This window comes from Epinephelus lanceolatus, chromosome 18 (genome assembly GCF_041903045.1).
Source record: "Epinephelus lanceolatus isolate andai-2023 chromosome 18, ASM4190304v1, whole genome shotgun sequence".
In the NCBI taxonomy this organism is placed as follows: domain Eukaryota; kingdom Metazoa; phylum Chordata; class Actinopteri; order Perciformes; family Serranidae; genus Epinephelus; species Epinephelus lanceolatus.
In genome coordinates, this window is record NC_135751.1 from 14,152,020 (window position 1) to 14,169,662 (window position 17,643).

Genomic DNA, 17,643 nt, shown 5'->3' on the forward strand with positions numbered 1-17,643 from the left:
TACGCTTTTGTTGGCGTCAAAAAGCAGCAGGCAGATGACAAACAGCCAAGAGAAAGATGATGAGGATAATTATATTTACTCTGGAATAAATCAGAAGTGTGGAAATATTTTGGATTTCGGGGAAAATGAACATCAACAGACAGAGCACATGGCGTGTGATAAAACACATCTCATTCTGCTAACTCCTGACTACAGCAACATTAGCTGCTCTGTTTTAACAATGTTTGGCTGAAAAAACATGCATGCAGGTTAAAATTCAACCATACTGTTGTGTTAGGAGATACAGTGACTTAAACCAACAGTGAGTGACAAAAATAATAATGTTACATCTAATTTGTTAAGTCATGAGTAGAGGAAAAAAGTAAAAAAAAAAAAAAAGGCTGATTTATGCAATGTAAACATGCTTAAGCTAATAATGGGTGACTAACAAAAAAAAAAATTGTTTTGTCTCTGAACCTTGACAGTTAATACTGAGCTCAATTTGATTCTCTTGTGAAACAATGTAGTTGTTAATCCATGTTTTATAGCTGCTATAGCTGGGAAGAGTTTGCCTTCAGGGCTTTAAGCCAGATAGCCCTGAAGTTTTAGGAAACATGATGGTTTGGGTTAAGATGAAAAGATTTGTTCCAGAAAGGGCTTTTTGTCAGGAAGCTCTGAAGGGTAACTTATCCAATGTGCTGTTTTATGTCTGTTAGTGTAGTCACTGTAATGTAAACTTTACTGCACTTAAGTGGTTACAGTAATCTACATTATTTATGTGTTGTTTTTATCTTTTATGGCCAAAAGCATAAAAGAAAGGGGTGGCAGCTTCTTTTGTAAGTGACTGTGTTAAATGGGCTGATAATAATGTTTCATATCGATCGCAGACCCCTAAATCGCATCCAATCGAAATCATATCATGGCAGAATTTGTAGTATCGTCAAATATCATATCATTGTCAGAAGACTCAATAAAATATTGTATTGTGATGAAACTGGTGATTTACACTCCTAGTCAAATACTTACTTAATAACTTACTGCCCTTTATTCCTACTGGTCTGTGGAGCAGCAGCAAAGATTCTCCATTCCTTGTCTTTTTAGGGCAAACTTTTGAGAAGTACCCAGGGAGAGTTGTTAGACATGATTTCCAGTTTTATATTTTTTTCATTTGTAAAACATCATCCGCATTGATTCAGTGCTTTCACTGTACTGCAAACACAAGTTTGGCTTGAATTTGAACACTGTAAATTGATATTTCTAAACCTGATCAGTTTTACATTAATATCCATACCTTATTTATAAAGACAGAAATGACAAGGTAAAAGTGTCAGCTGGGTGACTAATAGCAGCAAGTCACTGTCAGCAGTGTACACCAGACTGATTTATATTGTGATTATGTAATGATACTTGCCTATATTAATATAGAAAATATAATAGAAATATAGTGTAGTAAAACAGTATCAGTATAATATAGCTCTGTATAACACAGCATGGGATATAAGATGAAGTATAAAGTGAAATGTAGTACAGTATAGTATAGTATGAATAAATGTTGAATAACATTTAGCAAAATATAGCATTTAATATATAGTGCTCACTTGTCCTCTCCTCTAACGTTGCTCAGAACACAGTTGTGCAACTTTTACAATATTTACAATGAACCGGAGTCTTTTCAACTCAGACAGTTATTGTTTGAATAAGAGTTTTATGTCCATTCAAGAAATAGAGGCACTCCAACAGACCATCTTCTACATTGTTACTACATAAATATCTTCAGGAACCTTGAGTACAACCCTGCGCATTTCAGTGTACTATCAATGCTAACCATGGAGGACCACTCTAGAATTTCTTTCACCAGAAATTACTGTAATGCTTTTACCTGTAACTAACTTACCACATAATTAAATAATTAACTAACTGTTTTCCAAGCAGGGCCGTGGGTAACTCACTGGTATTTGATTAGATGGCACAGCAAGCAGGTGAAAAACTGCAAGTCAGTCAACCCAGGCTGTCGGAAATTACTTAGTAATTAGTGTGGGTGTGTGAGAATGTGTGTGTCTGTTTCTGCTCATGAGCCTTCGTGTGTGTGTGTGTGTGTGTGTGTGTGTTTGCGGTGAGTCCTGTTGAGAGATAAATGAGTCTGGTTGACATTGTCTGGAACAGGTGGTGAAGTCAGCAGGGAAGACATACAGACAACCCCTCATGCACACACACACATCACACACGCACGCTCACACACACACACATACAATTTGACTTCAATGCCGATTTTCCGGCTTGTTTGAAAGCATGGCCGATCAGATTGGATGAAGAGGGAAGAATACGTTGTCTTTGAATAGCCTGCATATTGAGTGTGTGATGTATTGATTACAGAGGCAGAGAACCCACGTTAATCATTCACAGCATGTTTTATTACCTGATTTATTTTCTTTTCATGAGCAATGCATGCTATTTATTTGCCTCTTTGTAAACCAGTGAGTGGGTTAAAGGAGCAGCTCACTCTAAAATTAAAACCTTGTGTGTGTTATATGTGTGTGTGTAGACCAGGTAAAGAAGCAAATTGAATTTTACATTTACTTGTGTGTTTTTTAGGTGAGTGTGGTGCAGGACTCTGTGAACATCTCAGGCCAGAACACAATGAACATGGTTAAGGTTCCCGACTGCAGGCTGGCCGAGGAGCTTGGAGATCTGTGGGAAAACTCGAGATTCACTGACTGCTCCCTGTGTGTCGCCGGGCAGAAATTCCAGGTGCACAAAGCCATCCTGGCAGGTGAGAATATCCTCTTCAATTCATTGCATCTGGAAAAAAGTGATGGATAAAAACCTATAGTTTGCACTCAGGCGGTAAAAACTTTGTGGAGTCAGGCAGAGGTGTTCGACTTCCAATTTTATGATGTCTATGAGAAGAGAATACCAATGATCAAGTTCAGCAGATGATGTATATAGGAGAACATTAAAGATTTTCATCATTCAAGTCTAAATTCTTAAAGATGGAGCTGCACACAGACTACCACACAGACAATTATGTCATAAACATACATGAATATTGGTGTTTATATGCATTTTATACATCAGAGTTAGACTGGTATATTGTAATATGTTAGACTAAACATAAACCTTTAATATAGCAGCAAACAACTATTTGCTATGTAAAGTTATACATACTCCATTTATATTGGAGTAGTGGTGTCCTGATCAGAGAATGAAGTATGGCTACATCTGTGTGTGTTGTAACTCAAGCTTCTCTGTCTGATGTTGTGGTAGCCAGTCCAGCCCTGCATACGTGTTAGTGCATGTGAGTCCCTGTGTGTGTATCCCACTGGCTAGCTGAGTGCCACCAACAGTTACTGCTGCTAATGTCGACCGCACCCACTTTGGGGGAACTGAAACATAATGCCCACCCTCAGGTTCCCCCTTAGTTAACACTGTTGGCTCTGTAAGCACTGTAAGATGCTAGCTGCTAGCTGCTGGCTCAGCTGTCTCCATTTTGAGAGCCATGTACAGACAATCCCAGCTGAGACGCTGAATCAAAGTGCTGTTGTGAAAATATTGAGTTACTGATACATATCAGGCAGCACGGTGGAGTAGTGGTAAGCACTGTCACCTCACAGCAAGAAGGTTCCTGGTTCAATCCTGCGAGGGGGTCCTTCTGTATAGAGTTTGCATGTTCTCCCCATGTCAGCGTGGGTTTTCTCCAGGTACTCCGGCTTCCTCCTACAGTCCAAAGACATGCAGGTTATCTGGTGACTCTAAATTGCCCGTAGGTGTGTGTGAGTGTGAATGGTTGTCTGTCTGTGTGTGTCAGCCCTATGGTAGTCTGATGACTTGTCCAGGGTGTACCTTGCCTCTCACCCAATGTCAGCTGGGATAGGCTCCAGCCCCCCCTCGACCCTCAAGAGGATAAGCGGTTACGAAAATGGATGGATGATACATATCAATTCTGAGTGTTTGAAATGGTTTCAACACACATATTTTTGCAGTATCGATAGTATATATTTAACTTTATTAATCCCCAAGGGGAAACTGGTTTGCCACCGTAGACAAAGACGTACACAATATGTCAACAAAGACAAAGACACAATATTCACAATACGTCATTTACACAATAGATAACACCAGGCAGAGTCATTGATGGGAAGTATGCCGACAATAACAGCGTCAGTAATTGCAACATACACTTAATAAATACTGTAGCTAGTAAAACAAAGGCATTGCATCAGTATTCTTCATTAAAACTTCCTAACTGCTGCAGGAACAAATCATGTCCTGAACCTTTCAGTGAAGCATTTTGGCACCAGGAGTCAGATGCTCCTGCCACAGTATTGGTGCCACAGCACGAGCTGCGCTTTCTCACTCTCTCTTATTATTGTGTTTTAATGTTTACTGCAGTCATTCTGTTGTCCTCTGCTGCTAATAAGGAAAAGAGAAGCTGTCATGTTATAGCCTTGTTCAATTTATCTCTTTGTGAAAATGTAAATTTTATGCCCTCAATGTCAGTTTTTCCCACTTGTATAGAAAATGGTGTTGAATATCAATATTTTTCAAGGTATTGTAGGGAAGTCAGAAATTCCAGTATCTAGTATCACTAAGTAATTGATATTCTCTGGATGTCAGGTACAGCTCATTGAACTTTAGTCATTTTCATTGTTTATTATTTTGTCATTCTTTTTTAGATGATTGATCAAACCTTTTGTTTATAAAATGTCAGAAAACAGTACAAACTGAAACTCATAATTTCCGAAAAAGTCTTTAGATTGCTGGTTTTGTGCCAAACCCAATTGTATAAAGCTAATAAGAGCAGCGAATTCTCGAATTTGAGAAGCTAGAACCAGCAAATGTTAAGACTTAAGGTAATAAGTTATCAAAATTGGTGTTTGTGGATTGACTAATAGTTTTAAGATTAGATACCTTCCAAACTAATATATGTGGTGAAGTTAATGTTTGTCATTACCCAGGGTTTCACTTCAGAGTTTTGGATTCGGTCTAAATGCTGCTTCAGATGCTTCTCCACTGTGACAGGAATTAAATTCCGGGGGAAATACTTCATCAAATTTTTAATTTTAATGAATAATTTTTGTTTGCCACAGGGATGGTTACATTTGAATACATTGAATATCCATACAAACTATACAAGGCTCCAAAGCTTACTGGCACTTCTAGTACCTGTCTGCCTTCATAGAGTCCTCACACAGACCACACCCTGTTATGTTCACGCTCACACAAACACACATGGCGTGCGGTGAACCACTTGTTGGCACTTTAATGACAGACAGCGTCAGATAGTGAAAGGTTTGAGGAAACTGGTGAACTGTTTGTCTCTGTGGAGAGAAGGAGAGGCTGTTCATTATTGGATTTGTTGAAATGTGTGTGTGAGGAGCCATTTTAATTATGTGCTGCTGTGGTTTGGGGTCTTCCCCTCTCTCTCTCTCTCTCCGTCTCTCCCTCTTCTCCTCTCCCTCTCTCTCTCTCTCTCTGCTCTACTTGGTCCAGATGACGTCCCTCCTCCTCGTTATTCCCCCTCTCGGCCGTTCCCGTGACAACTCTCCCGGCCGTTAATCGCCGTGGAGACGGACAGAGGGGGATCAAACGAAGGAGGGAGAGCAACTCAAATTGACTCCACATTGGCCATGTGATCTTTAAACCACCACTCTGGTCCTCTCTCTGTGTCTCTTACCTTCTCTTTCTTTTCTGTTTCTACATCCTTCTTACCTTTCCTCAATATTCCCTCTTTCACTTTCATGTTTGTCCTTTTCATGCTCTCTCTTGCCTCTTTCTCTCCTCACTGTTGCCCTCCTCCTTTCATCGTTCCTCTCTCCTGCCTCTCTTGCTCTCTTTTTTGTGTTCACATCCCTTCATTGTTTGTCTTCCTTTCAGTCTCCTTTATCTTTTTCTCTCCTCTCAAATCTCGCTCAGTTCCCTTTACTGCCCGTTTCTGTCTACTCTCCTCTCCCCCTGACTTCCCCTCTCCTCTCCCGCCGTTCACTTTCTATGACTCTCTCTCTTTTTCTCTCTCTCCGTCTCTCTCTCGCCCGCCCCTTCTCTTTGTTGCTGCAGTATGAGCTCACCAGTATTGAGCTGCACCAGACAGACTTACTGTAGGTTTGTCCCCATAGTCCTACCTGCCCATGCACTGTTTCAGTGGTCCAGAATGCAGTTGTTAATACATGACTTTTCTAAGTTGCTGACTTAGGAGACAAAAAGATTGGCAGCAACATGTTCCTGTCTCTGACATAGAGTCTGACTCTTGCAAAATATAATTGTAGGCAACTGCAAAGACTTAGCACTTCTAGATATCATATAACCTGGATGACTGAGACAAACAAAGTCCCTTTTTAGTTCTAAAGTCATGTAGATTTATTTCCAAGCACAGCAGCATTTCAACGGCTGGTATTGTTTTCACTTTATGAGTTTGTGTGTGTGTGTGTCATCATGTCAAATGTGGTCCTGATGGCACCTATTGTAGCGGGAACTACCACAGAAGCCGTTCTGAGTATTTTGCCAGGTGTTTTTATGTCTGTCCGTACACAGATAATGTCACTGCTGTAGATTGCAACTGTGCAAGATGCAGCCACAAACCTTGACGTGTGTAGTTGATATCACAATAGAGGCCAAGTTCGAAGATTGTCGAGCAAAGGGACTGGAAGTAGGAGGGTAGGAAGTAGGGAAGGGGCCATTGCACCCCCCACTTGATGCCCCCAGCCCATGTTCTTTTTATGTCACAGATCGCTGTGTTGTGATCCCATCGCAGGATGGTTTGTCGCATTTTTCAAAGGCAAAATTTTGGAGAAGTTTGTTTTTTCATCAACTGTCTTAAACCTTAAATTGTTTGGCCAGCTTTCCTCGCCTCTTGTGTAAACAAAACAAATTAGCTCTGAAGAAATAGCAGAGAAGTATATGAAAGTGGTTTTTTTTTTACTTCTGTTTCACTGATGCCTGAAACAACCATGAGAGTCAAATAGTTAGTTATAATATAGATGTGACTTTTAAGCTTCTTCAACTTTAATCTTTCCACTGCTTCATTAGCCTGCTCCCCATGACCCTGACTGGAAAAAAATGATTTTGAAGCAAGCTCTGTCACATCTATGATTGGATTTTTAAAGTTAAAAAAGAGAATTAGGATTTTTCCTACCCAGAAATACCTTGACAATGTAATAGATTTACTTGAAAACATAAATGAAAACAGCTTGTTTTGTTTCTTAAAATTAAAGGAAGAGTCCACCCTGAAATCAAAAGTACATATTTCATCTTACCTGTACCTAGTAGGGGTGGGGACAAATCAATGCAGCATAGTATCTCAATATTTTGCGTGCTGATACAGGGACACCAAGGGCCAATCCCAATTCTCTTCCCTTAACCTTACCCCTTGGTTTCAAGTGCACTTGCCAGATAGATTCCCCTCAGCGACGAAGGGGTAGTGTTGAGGGGTAGGGAATTTTACCTACAAATTGGGACGCCCCTTCATGCAAATTAGTGTAACAGACGTGTTCAGCTACATCACGTGTATCTTCGACGTAGGCTTCTTGCACAGAGAACTCTGTAGATGTTCATGTCGGCTACATCGTGAATTAGCGATTTTCAAGCATACGTATTCTAACTAAATGCTTACAGATAACAATGCATATGCAGAAACATGACACATTCCGACATAATTTGTAATTTTTGCATGCTTATTTGAGAAAATAGTACTTACAATTGTGCGATGGCTTTCTCATGTAGGCTGCCATCTTCCTGGAAAACTCGCCTGGCTGCATAGTTTCACAATGCATCCTGGGAAATTCAGTATTCTCCTCAGTTGAGATGGGTTCGTAAGTGTGCATCACACAGTCCTTCAAAGTAAGTGGGGATTTTCAGGGCTGAAAAGCACTTCCCTAAAGTTTGGGACACCCTAGCCCTTCGTGGGAACGCACAAAAACAAGGGCTAGGGCCAATTTTGGGGAAGTGTGAGTATTAATCTTTTATTATATACATTTTTCATTTTTGCAAATACACATTTTAATACAACTTTTGGTACAAGAATAATATAATCAATTGCTTTTTTGGTCCACAAGATGATGCTGAGGTCAGCAGAGATCTCAGTCAGTGGCATTGGGCAGGAAATTCATCAAAACAAAGATGGTGGCACCAGAGAAAGAAATCAGAAATGCGCCGTCTGCATTTAAATTAAACATCTGGATTTATTTTGGATTTAACACGGAAAGAAAGAAGGACTTAGATATGGCACATGCAGTTTGTAAGCAGTGTCATATGAGAATAAAATACTCTGGGAATACTACAAATATAAAGGCTCACTTCAGACTCCACCATCCAGAGATAGCGTTAGCTGCTGACAGTCAAGCAAACCCTTAAACCTCTGAGCTGAAAAATCAACCAACACTGGACACACTTAGCTTGACATAACTACCATCCAACTCTGAGAGAAGATAACACAGCCCATCACCTACATCACATGCAATGATCTGCGGGCATACAGCGTTGTTGAATACAAAGGCCTTTGTTACATGTTAAAAACACTGTAACCCTGATATGTGACTTTGTCCCACCATTTTTTCACCGACACAGCCATGCCCAAGCTCTCCAGAAAAACGCAGCATAAAGTTAAGGAATCTTTTGAGTACAGCAGGAAGGGTGACATTAACTTGTGACGCCTGGACTTCAGAGTCAGTGGATTCATTTGTATCTAATACAGCACATTATCTCACAGAAGACTGGCGACTGCTATCTCACGTTCGCCAAACTAGAGCAGTACACAAAAGTCACACCAGAGCAAACATTGCAGACCTTCTACAAAATGCAGCACAAGAATAGGGAATTGCCAACAAAACCCTTGGCGTTGTAAGAGACAACGCTTCTATCATGGGTGTTGTCATTCCGTTAGCGAGATACCTGTATGGGAAGTGTTTTGCTCACACACTTAATCTGGCCTCGCAGAGGGCGTTAAATCAGCCAGCAGTTCAGCTTGTCAGGTGTATGCAGCATTTCTGACAGGTTTTATGATGGTGTTGGTTAGTCTCGCTGCTTTGCATCACATTTTGCTACAATAAAAATGATTCAAGTCAGATGAACAGACTGAAAACTTTATCTTGTGAGGTAGAGCTGATATTGACAAAGTTTTCCTTTGGGGAAATAATCGCAGTATATTTTGTTGTAAATACTCAGCATATCGTGATACATTTAATATTACAAAAACATTGTATCGTGACTGAAATATATTGATAATATGGTATCGTGGGTCTTCTGGTGATTCCCAACCCTAGTACCTACATGAAACTGCTCTGTGATTATCTTCAGCACCATAAGCTGAGTGCCATCTAGTTTCATTATATCCAAGAGAAGCCAGATATTCCTACGGCAGATATCTCCAACACTCAGCAACTCACACCAAAACAACCTGGACTGATAAAGAGCACGACAGGCAAGAGTAAAAATATGTATTTTTGATTTTAGGGGTGAACTGTCCCTTTAAGGTTGTGTGATTACCAGGAGGTTTTGTTTCTCAGTTTTGAAAGCTGAATCCTGAGCGGTCTGATGTTTGTTGAGCTGATGATTTGAGTTGCTACTGAAGCAGCAGGTGCTGACCTTAGGTCCCATTGTGAACTTATTCATTACATGTTTTACTGATATCATCAGTATCATACTTATTTGTGGCTTGTGCAGAGTTGATGGATGGCACCACGTTTCCAAATGAGTAATTAAATGGGTAGCTAGCTCAGAGGTTGATAACTCATTATTAAGTGGTTAAATTAATTAGCATATCACTGACTTTGACACACACTCAATAATGTGTTGAAACATTTGTTAAATTTTAATGACTAGTTAATTAAGCATTCATTAGTGAACAGTAATGTAAAGAGTTACCCAGTGAGCACATAATCAAACAAAGTGAACCATATAAGAGGACGACTCCAGTTGATATGTCACTGTTAGTAAAAGGCGTAGAGGCTAAAGGTCTGTCCTTAATAGACACTTTTCTCTCTCCGCTGTTAAACAATCAAACAATAATTGAGTTCAGACGCCGACTCTGTCTGCGAGGTTCAGCCTGTGCCAAAACTAACCCATGTCACGGCTGTGATGGTAAGAGAGAGAAAATACAGTGTCGTCGCCTTGAGCAGAACTGCAGAGACAAGATGTGGTGATTATTTTAAGCATGCAGAATTATCATACAGCAGTGATTTCGAGTAACAGAAGTGGGACTGATTTATGTAATTTGAAGTGCTGTGGTTGGATCAGACTGTTAGCGCTGCCAGTCTGTGCTGAAGATTAAACATAACCCCCTCCAGCTGGGGTCGTGTCTGGAGTAGTAAGAGAGAAAACACACTGTTCAGCAAGTTATTGGTCACCTCACCTGTTTAGTGATGAACACACAAACACCAAAATCATCCATGTGTCCTTTTCTATATAAATAGCTCAAGTACTATGAGGTCACAAGGTTCTGTTATTTAACTGTTTTTAAAAAGTATGGCAAAATCTGATTTAAGAAAAAAGATAGAAAGAAAAAGATAAGTATATTATGAAATCTGGTTGAAAACTGGATTATGAAAATAGCATTTTCATTGCAAACAGTCTGTTTAACCATTTTCTTTTACTTTGAGGGACTTAATCAGCAGCTCTTTTGCATTTTGTCTCCACTTTAATGGAAGTATAGTCTGAACTGTCCTTGCCACAAGAGGATTTGTAGACTGTGCATAACAGTGTCCTCTTACAGCAAGAGACGGAGCAAATTTTGGATTTGACATAAAAGCTGGGAAAAAAAACAACTTAAAACATCTCTGCTCCTTTTAAAAACTTTATGTATTTTTTATTATTTAAATAAGCCTTAGCCAGTCCTCTATGCTAGCATGGTAGAATAGTCTGTGCTGAGCGGCAGCAGGCGACCACGTTATCAAAACAGGAAGACAGACCTTAATTAAAGCATATTGTATCAAACAAGCTTCATTGAAGTCAGTCTATCAGTGTTAGAATGTGGCTAAACACACCTGAGAGGTCGTCATGAGTCTGTCAGCAGGACGGAGCTGCAGTCGACTTTTTCCACACGATGCTTCTACTGCTGTCACTGCTGCCAATCATCCGCCTCGCTCTCTTCTGGCCCTGTGGCAGGCTGTTAACGGATATCAGAGACCCCAACATGCATCAACATTACACACAATAACAAACCTTCCTCTCTCTCTCTCTCTGTCTGTCTTGTGTTTCTCTGTCTGTCTCAGCTCGCTCGCCGGTGTTCAGTGCCATGTTTGAGCACGAGATGGAAGAGAGTAAGAAGGTGAGTCGAGCACTTGACTCTCTTGTTCCTGCTCCCTCGGTGGTGAGCCGAATGTCTAAATTCTAATCTTTCTCTCCGTTGCGTCAGGAAGTGTTCACCTCTCAAAACATCCAAGTGTGTCTGCACATGTTCCTTCATGTCTTCTCAACTGCATCTCTATTATCTGGTGCCTTTAAAGCCAACATGTGAAGAATTTTTATGTGACTGTAGCACCTTTGAAATGATTCTGGAGGCCTGTGATTTTGGTTGTAGACAAAATGAGACAATAGCAGTGAAACAACAGTCTGTTGCTCTCAGCACAATCATCCAAGTATTTCGAGGATGGAATTGTGGCAGGAGGAGGGTGTTGGTGGTCTGCCATGGTTTTTTTCCTTTGGACCAAAGTTGGACATTTTCAGAGCTTCCAACTACTGCATATTTGAGGCTGATACAAATATCAGTAATTAAGAGTTGAAAATCTGAACAAATCAAACAAGATATTGCACAATATTTGTTTTTGAATGTTAGAACATAATATAAATATGTCTGACATGTATCACTTAAATGTAGTTATTCAACAGTTGTGACCATGATATACGCAGCTGCACATTTTACACTGAAAATAAACTTGTCAGTGCTCTCAGGTGCACATACTGTGTTGGGCACCATTGTTCTATGTTACATTTAATATATTTTGTTACATCACTATCCACTACTCATCATTATTGCAGAGTCTTGTTAACGCACATGATTTTGCCAAGTAGGACATGCGCCTGGATCAACATCCCACCATTGCATTCCAGGATCAACATTGCAATCAACCAATCACAGCCCTTTGACATCATCAGTGTGCTGCTCTTGTCCTTCTTTCAAAATTCCTTTGTGCTTCTTCACAGCTAAGGTAATTTTCTAAATTGAAGTTAGTACAATCAAACAAAATCCTCAGTCACATTGAACAAAATACTTGTAAGCTGCTGCAGGGTTAGCAAGTCAGCTTGCTAACTAGGTTGGCTATGCTAATGAGAAAACTTGCTGATAGACTGGAATATAACTTAAGCAAGTCAACTTGCTAACTAGGTTGGCTATCCTAACAAGTAAGCTTGCTGATAGACCAGAATATTAGCGCGTTAACTTGATAACTAGGTATGCTATGCTAATGAACAAATTTGCTGATAGACTAGAATATAAGCAAGTTAGCTTGCTAACTAGGTATGCTGTGCTAACAAGTAAGCTTGCTGATAAACTAGAATATTAGCGAGTTAGCTTGCTTACTAGGTATGCTATGCTAACAAGTAGGATTGCTGATAGACTAGAATATTAGCAAGTTAGCTTGCTAACTAGGTATGCTAACAAGTAAGCTTGCTGATAGACTAGAATATTAGCGAGTTAACTTGCTAACTAGGTATGCTATGCTAATGAGCAAATTTGCTGATAGACTCAAATATTAGCAAGTCAACTTGCTAACTAGGTAGGCTATGCTAATGAGCAAATTTGCTGATAGACTACAATATGAGCGAGTTAGCTTGCTAACTAGGTTGGCTATCCTAACAAGTAAGCTTGCTGATAAACTAGAATATTAGCGAGTTAGCTTGCTTACTAGGTATGCTATGCTAACAAGTAGGATTGCTGATAGACTAGAATATTAGCAAGTTAGCTTGCTAACTAGGTATGCTATGCTAACAAGTAAGCTTGCTGATAGACTAGAATATTAGCGAGTTAACTTGCTAACTAGGTATGCTATGCTAATGAGCAAATTTGCTGATAGACTCAAATATTAGCAAGTCAACTTGCTAACTAGGTAGGCTATGCTAATGAGCAAATTTGCTGATAGACTACAATATGAGCGAGTTAGCTTGCTAACTAGGTTGGCTATCCTAACAAGTAAGCTTGCTGATAGACCAGAATATTAGCGCGTTAACTTGATAACTAGGTAGGCTATGCTAATGAACAAATTTGCTGATAGACTAGAATATAAGCAAGTTAGCTTGCTAACTAGGTATGCTGTGCTAACAAGTAAGCTTGCTGATAAACTAGAATATTAGTGAGTTAGCTTGCTTACTAGGTATGCTATGCTAACAAGTAGGATTGCGATAGACTAGAATATTAGCAAGTTAGCTTGCTAACTAGGTATGCTATGCTAACAAGTAAGCTTGCTGATAGACTAGAATATTAGCGAGTTAACTTGCTAACTAGGTATGCTATGCTAATGAGCAAATTTGCTGATAGACTCAAATATTAGCAAGTCAACTTGCTAACTAGGTAGGCTATGCTAATGAGCAAATTTGCTGATAGACTACAATATGACCGAGTTAGCTTGCTGACTAGGTATGCTATGCTAACAAGTAAGCTTGCTGATAGACTAGAATATTAAAAAGTTGGCTTGCTAACTAGGTATGCTATGCTAACAAGTAAGCTTGCTGATAAACTAGAATATTAGCGAGTTAACTTGCTAACTAGGTATGCTATGCTAACAAGTAAGCTTGCAAATAGGCTAAAATATTGTTCATTGACATAAAGACCTCTAGTTTCGCAGACCGGCAAGGCAGAGGCGCAGCGCACCTGCGCTTTACCAACTGGGTGTGGCCAGGCAGATTTTGCAAGTTTGGCACACCGTGCGCGCTGGCGCAGCTACTCCTCTTTCCCACCTCCATCCCTCCTACCTGTGCAAGTTGGAAAGAGGGAGGAGAGAAGGCGTGGAGTGGGTTTTACACACATCACACCAATCAAATGAGCCCCTCTCCTCGCCCTTAAACGTGCTGCGCGAAGGCGTAATGAGAGTTTACTCAATTCGCCATGGCAGAAGGGAGCAGCAGCGTCAGACAGCCAAACTCCTCCCAGGAGGAAATTGATGTTTTGGTCCGGGAGGTCCAAGCTCACAGTGTCCGAATATACGGAACTGCGAGAGGACCTCCACAGGCTGATGATGCAAAGGTAGCCTGGGAGGACGTCACCACAATTGTAAGTCAATTTTGCATTTCTCTCGTGCGCGCGCTCTCTCTCTTTCTCTCTCGCAGTCTCACTCTGTTTCTTTTCTTTTGACTTTTCTAAGATGACAGATGCTGAATATATACTCCCTATCTGATGCTGTGGCTGTTTGTGGTTGGCTGAGAGGGATGTGAACTCATTAGTTTGCAGCTGTGTTAATCAAATCAGGTTGGGTTTCCATTACGCGTGCCAAACGGTGCCAGTCCCCTTTGATCTGACATCAGATGTGACGGGACAGTCAATATAGAGTAGGGCTGTCAACGAATATTCTATATTTGAATTTAAATTTGAATTTGAAAAAAAAAAATGTACCTTTGAATGTGAAAATTGATATTTGAATGTGGAGGGAAAAAAAACACCGCAGCTGTCCTCTTTGCGAGTGGGCGTTGGCATCAGATGCGCATTTCTCCACGCTGGTCAACAAGCGGTTCTGCTCCCAGCTGTTGTCTCTGTCACCCGGCTTGACACACAATTGTTTTATGTGTTTTAATGTGTAGGTATGTAAATGTTTTCAAAGACGTTTATGTTGAAATAAATAAATAAATAAATAATAAATTCCTTGTATTAATACATATACAAGTATGTTTCCTTGTATTAGTTTGCCCTCTTGTGGACATAATGCGAAAAATTTTTTTTTGAATGGTTCGAACCTATGAGTTATTTTTAGAAGGAATATTCAAACGTCATTTTTGAGCAATTTTGACAGCCCTAATATAGAGATACATTTATGTGCTGATTGCAGATAGTTGCATTGAATAGTGGTTTTTTGGGTATTTATTGCATTGTTAATGTGCCTGACATTCTGGAAACCTGCCTGTGAGGTTTTGGTGACATGTGCGCACTGTCCGCCAGTCAGCCAAACTTCCACTTACACCGGCTGCGCTCCGCCTGCGCTGACAGTAGACCTGGTTTCAGCTGGCAAGCTTTTAGTGCACCTTCAGCAAAGCCTTTTGGCACAAAACTGTCACTGCGCCAAGCTGGATCTGTCGACACCTCCCCCTGCTGCACCGCCACACCCATCTCAGCGCACCGCGGTCTGCCAAACTACAAAACTGAGCGCGCCTCAGGTTGCGCTGCACGAAACTAGCTCTGCACGGGGTTTGTAACCCTGCGCCACACCGGGAAACTAGAGGCCAAAGAGTAAAGATAATGTTATTTTGCAGTTGCAAAGACCTGGACACATTTTCTGTCCTTTTTAATAGCCTAGTAAAAACTGTTTTTTTTTTTTTTGCAAGATTGCCATGTTGATCCAGGACCATCACTGCCATGTTGACCCTGGATAATTTGTTTGTTGATCCAGGGACATCATTGCCATGTTGAGCCTGAGTAGAATCGCTGATGTTAATCCAGGACCATCACTGCTGTGTTGATGCCGACTTAAACAAATAATCCAGAATCAGTGTGATGATGATGATGATGATGATGATGGTCCCGGATAAGCCTCAAGGCCAAAACACACCGGCGGCGTCATATGACGGCGGCGTCATTGACACGAGTCAAGTGCCGCCCCCAACACACACAAAAAGTGTCGCGTTGCGGGACATCTCGGATTTCTATTGCACACTCCATTATCTTTATAATGACGTGATTTTGGGTTGTATATTTCCGGATATTTCTTTACCTCAACAATCAATCTCTCCTCATCCATTGCTACTTTTAACCAATGATGCTCAAATTAACAACCAATAACAATGACAGTAAAACAAACGATAGATGGTGCCAAAGTTCTTCTTCTCTGCTGTTCAACAGAGCTGCTACTACGGGAGCTGGGAAGTACAAAATAGCGCTTTTTCAAGGGCGGCGACGCTGGAAAAATAGGACAATAGCGTAAAGTGCCGCGGTGCAGCACGTCGACGCTGCTGGTGTGGGTTTGTAAATAGAAAATAATGGGGGCGGCTGTTTTGACACGCGTCGTACGGCGCCAGTGTGTTTTGGCCTTAACCAAATCTATGCAGGATCAACATGAAATAAATGAGGTAAAATGTGGTAATTGCAGGAATTTGCAACTGAAAAATGATATCATCCTTACTCTTTGTTACTGAACAATATTCTAGCCCATTGGCAAGCTTACTTGTTAGCATAGCCTACCTACTAAGCAAGCTAACTAAGCAGCTTCTACCTATTAGGCAGCACATTGATGGCTGTGATTGGTTGATTGGATTGTTGGTCCAGGAATGCGATGTGGGATGTTGATTCAGGGGGATGTTCTGTGTGGCACAATCCCATTGTGCACTGGGTCTCACTCAGCATTTAGAGCAATAGATTTTTGTTGTAGAGTCAAACTTTGGGGACGCATGTTTGTGCCACTAATAGCAGGATTCCTTGACAATGCTGACCTTTAAGAGATGGAGGATCCAAAATCTCGGAAGCAATCGTAGCTTATGAGCTGTGTTGCATCATCCGCTTTTCCAGGAGTTGTTTGCACTCAGTTATAAGTCATAAAAATTTAAGGTTACAAATGCGTCTTATAAAAACATACTTTTTATGTATTTCAAAAAGTATGTTTTTAAATAAGCAAAACATTTCAGAATGTACATGTAGAAATTTAAACTTAAGTAAAAGCCACCAAAATATTTTGTCTCCATGCAGCAGTTAATTTACACCGTTATGTCAAGCTAAATACAGAACTGTATGCAAACCATTTCATCCACTGTGTGTGCTTTACTTACAGTTGTTCACTGTTATTATCATGGTGTGTTCAGAGGCGAAACACCTTCATTAGAATACCTTGTTTCTGCCTACAGTAACATGCTCATTTATAAATATGCTGATTTCAGGTTGCTGAATTTTTTAACCTTGAAGTTCAGTATACTGCAGCATTAAAATATTTTCTTAACAACTTATGTAAAGCTCTCTGAAACCTGTGTTTTTATAAAACCTCTGCAAGTTAATGGCCTGAGTGCAGCTGATATTGTGAGTGTGGTAAATAGAGGGTTATTTATTTTATTCTCTTATATTTCATATATTTTATCTTTAGATTTCATGTATTTGTACTAGAGTGTAAATGTAAGTCTTTCAGCACTGCATGCAATGTGTTCATCTTTTTTTTAATGTGCCCTCTGTGGTGTATGTGCTCATATGTGTGCATCTTGTGTGTGTGTGTTTGCCCTCGCGTGCCACAGTTGGTTGTGTTCATCTGGTAGGAGGTGGTGAGATTGAACCTTGGTGATTTAGCCGTCATGTCAGCGGAATATTGATGCCTGCACGGCTCGGATGGGGAAATTATAAAGCACAGAGCCAGGAAATGCATCTTAATTGCTGTTTAAGTGGGCGTCTTCATCAGAAAGAGGGAGAGCTGGTGGGCCACGTCCCCATACGATTCAGAGAAAACAGATAGATGGGTTAACACTCCTCTGCAGCACTCTATATGGAAGAGACAAATGAGCTCATAAAGAAGCACTCTAATAGAGGACTGCTCTGTGAATAGAGGGCAGCTTCAGACA

At 40.5% G+C, this 17,643-nt stretch overlaps 1 protein-coding gene across 2 annotated transcripts in view; it reads left to right on the top strand.

Annotated features, from left to right (window-relative positions):
* spop (speckle type BTB/POZ protein) overlaps positions 1-17,643 on the top strand; it is a 113,421-nt gene that overhangs the window by 86,996 nt on the left and 8,782 nt on the right. For both annotated transcript variants that reach the window (XM_033644132.2, XM_078161145.1), the window contains 2 exons: positions 2,572-2,749; positions 11,181-11,236. In XM_033644132.2, the coding sequence (XP_033500023.1) occupies positions 2,572-2,749; positions 11,181-11,236 (234 nt within the window). The remainder of the gene's footprint in view (positions 1-2,571; positions 2,750-11,180; positions 11,237-17,643) is intronic.